This window comes from Merops nubicus, unplaced genomic scaffold, assembly GCF_000691845.1.
Source record: "Merops nubicus isolate BGI_N331 unplaced genomic scaffold, ASM69184v1 scaffold13666, whole genome shotgun sequence".
NCBI lineage: Eukaryota > Metazoa > Chordata > Aves > Coraciiformes > Meropidae > Merops > Merops nubicus.
In genome coordinates this window covers 14993-21354 of record NW_008614424.1, presented here as the reverse complement: position 1 = coordinate 21354, position 6362 = coordinate 14993, and the positions used below count along the sequence as shown (strand labels likewise).

At 42.4% G+C, this 6362-nt stretch overlaps 1 protein-coding gene across 1 annotated transcript; it reads right to left on the bottom strand.

Moving 5' to 3' along the window:
* Window positions 1-2097: 2097 nt before the first annotated feature.
* LOC103774804 (general transcription factor IIF subunit 2-like) lies at window positions 2098-6123 on the bottom strand (the record flags this gene model as incomplete). The annotated part of the gene is made up of 2 exons (XM_008942232.1): window positions 2098-2241; window positions 5989-6123. Coding segments are annotated over 2 exons (279 nt in total), but the record flags the coding sequence as incomplete, so codon positions are not given.
* Between the last annotated feature and the right edge of the window lie 239 nt (window positions 6124-6362).

The window sequence follows — 6362 nt, the reverse complement described above, 5'->3', positions numbered from 1 at the left end:
AAGAAACCCCCAATTCTTGCACAGAGCTGGAGACTGAGACCACACAGTCTTGGGGGAAGAGGGTTTAAGAGCTTGATTTATCTCTCAGGAGCCCTGGGGGACTTCTAGAGAGACTCAAATAGGAAACATAAATGCAAGGCTATAGCCCAAATAATGTGTGATGTTGGGTCAAATTAGTCAACAATTTCTTTTTAATATACCTGTATCACTACAATAGTTGAAAAAACCCCATCAGGCTGGATTTGCTGGGATGAAAGTAGAGAGCACAGAGCTGCTAAGCTACAGGCAGAATATATTCAGGAGCATATGATGACAGCAGAACTATAGAGACAGGCAGAGAAACTCATCAGAAATGTGACAGAAGTATTCCTGGAAAGAATTTTGCTCTATATGTCCAATAACTAACATCTAATCCTTAGGGCAGGGATTGAAACAAAAATTGTCTTAATCTTGCCCAACTTTTGGTGCTTGGTGAAGAAACTTGTGTCAGCAGCACAGCTCTTCCAGCCTCTTTTGAGCTGGTGCAGGGAGAAGGGCACATTCAGGAGGTAAATCCCACCACAGGAGGAAGGGAACTTTTCTTCTCCCACAGCTTACGTGGGAGTTGTGGGTGATTTTATTTCTAGAAGTCAGACTAGAAGGGCTAAATCTGCACCTACTTATATCCAAAGGGAGCAAGATAGTGCCTGTCACACCTGTATCTTTAAAAAAACAACCCCAACCTTAACATTTTCTTGCCACTCCCTCCATATCTTCCTCCTATTCCTCCCTCCTCCTCAGCTCCCTTGCTGCAGACACATTCTGTGCCTCCCAGACTCGTTAGATAGATTAATGGAATAGAAGACATGAACACATCACCCAACTAGTTCCTTCCAAGGAACTCTAACTCCATAAATGCACATGTATTTGAAGTGGGTAACATCTTTGGGTGGCCTCTTAACCAAGCAGATTGTGCACCTTATACAAATCCTCTGATACAGATCTATTTCATCCCAAATTTATTAAGCATCTTCATTCCCCCCCCTCTTTTTCAGAGGAATTGTTTTATCCATTATCCAGCTGTCACTGCTCCTTCTGCCTCAGCCCAAAAAACTTCTAAAATTGTTGCTCCATTTAGACTCAGACATAATTAAAATCCTTTTAAGTTTGCTGAGCACTGCAGCTGGGTTGAGGATGGATATCAAAGTCAGCAATGAAAAACCTCAAAAGCACCAAACAAAGATGCTTCATGTGTCCTTCTCTTCCCCAATTCCCTCCAGGAATGCTTGAGCAGGGGCAGAAGGGGAAGGATTCAAAGTCAAGGGTCACAGATGAAGGGGCAGACACTGCAGGATGACCAATCACCATATAAACACACCCCTTCATGCTTTCCTTGTCTGTGTGTCAAAAGAGTGCTTTAAAAAATATATATCCCCAATATCAAACTTCTAAACTCTTAGTCTGAAAATTATTCTATTTGTAAAAGAAATCAGGTGATTTTTGGGGGTGTTGATGTGATGTCTGAGCTCCTACTATGGATAAGGTGTGGATTTAATACTAAATCCATGAAACAATGTCAAGATAAAGTTCAGAAGCTGGCTGTTCACTCACACAAGCTCTCTACTGACTCCAGCAACAGAACCAGGCTGCTCCTTCAGTGAGGACCTCAGTATATTCCTCCAGTGAGGACCCCAGCATGTTCCTTCAGTGAGGACCTCAGTATATTCCTTCAGTGAGGACCTCAGTATATTCCTTCAGTGAGGACCCCAGCATGTTCCTTCAGTGAGGACCTCAGTATATTCCTTCAGTGAGGACCCCAGCAGCACAGGAGATGTCAGAGCACTACACAATTTGGTTTCTAGAGTATGAAAGCAAACCTCAATAAGACAGAGACCATTTCAGTTACTCAAACCATCTCTGTCAGGAAGGAGAGTACTCACTGCAGTGCTTGGTATCCTACACAGCTCTAAAAATAACTTGATTTCTGTTTGTGGTAAAACATAATTAAAGAACTGTTTCAAAGGCCCAAAGCATGTATTAAACTGTTTTCAGGCTATGGAAAATATAGAGAAGAGCCACTACTGAGAATGGTTCTGTGAGCAGACTCCTGGTACCCACCACTGGCTGTTTGGTGATGTCCACCAGGTCTTTGATGTTGTAATACTGATGCTTCTCAAAGGCTGAAAAAAGCATGTCCAGCACTTGCTGTTTATCAGCTCGAGCCCGTTTTCCATCTTCCTTCTTCCTCTTCTCATACTCAATCTATCAGAGAGAAAACACAGTTTAAAGATATCCATATGGAAGGCTGGATCATTCTCAGTACTGAATATTCAGACATAAAAAACTCGTATTTAATAAAAGACTGTTCAGTGACTCAGTGCTTTTCATCTGAAAAATCTTCTTTGGAGCACTCGAATGTTCTTTTAGGAACATAAACCAAGCATTTTGTCCCCAGCAGAATAAGCTTTTCAGATATGTATCTCTGCTTTTAGCCAGTATAAACCCCCAGAAACAGAGGCTGCAGGATCTGTCCAGAACTGCCCAAAAGAATCAAGGTGAGTCCAGGAGTCCAAACAGAGAGGGTGCTTTCACTCCACCTCTCTTGATATCACCTTCTGAAGTATAATGGCAAATATCAAATAACCTACAAATTGCCATACTTGGGGAAAATCCACAAACATCATAATAACCACGTGCCCAAAGGAGGCTCAAATGGCCCTTGGGTGAGGCTCTGGGCAGCCTGATCTAGTGGGAGGTGTCCCTGCTCATGGCAGGGGGGTTGGAACTGGGGGATCCTTGGGGTCCCTTCCAGCCCTGACAGATTCTGAGTCTGTTTGAGCAGAGGACTCAGGAGTGTTGGCTTGATGGTTGGACTGGATGATCTTGGAGCTCTCTTCCAACCTAAAGGATTCTATTTTTGAAGAGCTCTCCATGAAGTTGTAGCTGTGCTTTCCTTCCCAGGTGCTAGTGGATCCTGCAGGACAGGGATTCCTGTGTTTGCCCTTCAGCTGCCAGAGGGAAACAATCTGAAGCAGTGCCCAAGCAGGAAGAAACAACATGTTTTGCACCCAACTAGATGAGATTATTCTCAGTAATGTTCTAGTTGCTGTTGCTTACACATTTTCTTCTGAGAACACAATTTAACGTGGCACTGTCTGCAACTTTAGGAGTGCCAGGTATTTCTCTCTGGGTTTCATTTCATGTAAAATGATGATGCTGACACACTTTGGGATGATCTTAGTCATTTGTTTATTTGGAGCACTGTCAGTCCCATTTTGGATGTGCCAGTGGGTTCTCCCTGTGGCTCTCTCCAGCTTATAAAGCAAAGAAGCAGTTTTCAAATACAAACCTCAGAAGATGGAAACTTGAATTGTTCTTGTAGATGGAAATGAGGCTTCCAAAAAAAATACACAGCACAATGGGAGTCTGATCATAACAGATGTTTTTCAATGCTAGCATGAAGTGTCAACTTTAGACTGACATGTCCCATATTCATGTATCTTTTTAAGACAAAAGGGACAGCTCCATACTAAGATAAGTTTTAAATGCAGCTCTTAAACCCTGCACACTTTGTTGTCCTAAGGGTGCACCAGTGGCCTTGCAACCATCCCTACACCACTGTGCTGAGTTAAAACATGACTGTGAGAGTAGATGAATCCTAGAATCCTTTAGGTTGGAAGAGAGCTCCAAGATCATCCAGTCCAACCATTGAGCCATTAGGGCTCTAAAGTCCTCTGCTAAAACAGAATCAGAATCTGTCAGGGCTGGAAGGGACCCCAAGGATCCCCCAGTTCCAACCCCCCTGCCATGAGCAGGGACACCTCCCACTAGATCAGGCTGCCCAGAGCCTCCTCCAGCCTGGCCTTCAAGACCCCCAGGGATGGGGCCTCAACCCCCTCCCTGGGCAACCCATCCCAGGCTCTCCCCACTCTCCTGGGGAAGAACTTCTTCCTCACGGCCAGTCTGAATCTCCCCACTGCCAGCTCTGCCCCATTCCCCCCAGTCCTGCCACTGCCCCACAGCCTAAAAAGTCCCTCCCCAGCTTTCCTGGAGCCCCCTTCAGATCCTGGAAGGATCCCAGTTTTAATTAGCAACACTAATTTTCCCTTCCTGTTTTCTTTGTAAACAGGATGTTTTATGCAGTAGGCTTAAAGCTCTTTTGAGGGATGTGTTACAGAATCCATGTACACAGTAAACTAATGAGATTTCTTTAGAATCATGTGGGTTTGAAATATAAAAAGCATTAAAATAGGATTTGATTTCAAGGAAGGACTATTTTAGAAGAAGCTGCCGAGTGTAGAAGTTGTGAGTTTATCCCTGCAAGACTTCAGACAGAAATCAATTTCTCTTTGTTTACCTTCCCAGGATGTGGCTAAGCTTCTGGAAAAGCTCCCAAAATTGCCTTCTTGAAGGTCTCCCTAACACTGAAGCTGATGTGTTACACTGCTTCAGTACACAGTACAAAGGTGATGAGAGAAGTGAGACTAAACCTGAAGTTGCATTTGAAGATGTTTGAAAGAAGTCTGAAAGTTGTTTTTCCATTTGCTGGAGCACGTGTACAAACCTCTCTAGTATGGGACAGTGGGAAGAGGGGAGGAAAATAAGCCTCTAAAGGGGTAACCAGGGCCACTAGAGAACTTTTCTGCTGTATTAGGAAAAATAATTGAGGCACAGAAAGATTCCAGATGCAAGAACATTAACACTGCAACCTTGTAAGCATGAGTAATATTTACAGATATACAGAAAATTAAGGTCCTTTTCCAACAGAGGAAAAGCCAAGTTAAAATCCTGGCATATATCACAACAGAATTGCAATTTTTTCTGATAAGAAGGGCAGGTTTAATGCAATTTATTGGAAGGGGAAAAGAAATCACTTTCCCCATCCTTGTATTCAAACAAGGTATTGCTATTTCCCATCCTCATGTAATTTATTTCCCTCCTCTTTCCTGTTGTATATTCATTTATGGGGACATGGAGCAGCCACATTTAAACAACATTTAATATTCTATCATCTCTTCCTTCACAAAATGCCACCAGTTTCTTTCTTATTTAGTAAATACTCATTCTTTCCTCAGAAACTCCCCAGAAGATGACTGAATGTATCAGACATTGGTCTGATCACCTATGTATAGATCAGATTTTGAACAGTGACTACTACAAAACAGTCCCATGAGAGAGAGAGAGGATTATTTTGGGTCTTGTGGAAACATACTGCCTTTCAGAATAAGGCTTAAATATCATCCAGTGTATTGTCATTTGTTTTATGTAAATAAAATCTTAATAACAAGTGCAAAAGTTTAAATGATTAAGACAGTGACTCATTTTCTGTGTGACTTAACACATCTCATGTTCAACAGAACAGCAATTATATAGGCACACATAGAAATTACTCAGAATCTTTAAGAAAAAGGAGATTAGTTTGTATGTACATCAACTGATCTGAACAGCAGTGTGGGTGTAATATTGACAAAGCCAATGATGCAAACAACATGGACTATGAAGGTATGAAACTGAAAAATTAGCAGCTGTTATTCTTTTCTACTTGTTGTCAGCTCCTGGAAAGGACTCTAAATTAATGATTCAATTCTCTTATCCACCTTCCTGTGGTATTTGGCTCAAAGAAGCACTTCCATAGCTCTCATAGCACAAAGGCAGAACTGCTTCTTAGCCCCAAACTTCAAAATTACTTTAAAAAAATTAAAGGTTAGAGAAGAATGGAACCAAACCACTAGAAAAGACTTGGGTAAGGCAGCCTGCTCTCCACCAGGGAACACAAGGGCCTCAGAAGCAGCAGAAATTAGCCCCAAGGGTGATATGGGTCTTGGGACAGAAAGAAGATACCCAGAAGACAGAATGAAGATACCCAGAAGCCAGAATGAGGGAGAAACCAGGTAACATGGAGCACTTGCAAAGACAGTGGCCAACTGCAGGACAGCAGCAGAGTGAATCTGGAGTCCTGAGCCAGACTCCTCCTGAAAAGAAGAAGGGGAAATACTGGAAGCTGCTTACATTGTATTGATGGTTAGCCACTGGTTTATAGTTGGTGGTCACAGCTTTCTCCAGCTGCTGTGACAGCCTTACAGGTTTAGAGGATTCTTCTATCTGTAACCTGCATAAGAGAAGATAAAGAGAATTAATAAAAAGCTCAGACAAACACTCAGAATGAGTTCTAAAAACTTGCAAGCATCAACCACTCCTTATCAAACAGCAGCTGCAACCAAATCAACAGATGCACCCTTCTGAATTGAGATTTTCCTAAGGTAAGATGCTAAAAACCATCTCTAAGCACAAATCTCACTTCAAAAGCCTGACACTCAGGTGGAAGAAAAGCCTTTGCTCTTCAAAAAAGATCAAACCCAACCCAAATGAACCCAGAATGTTTC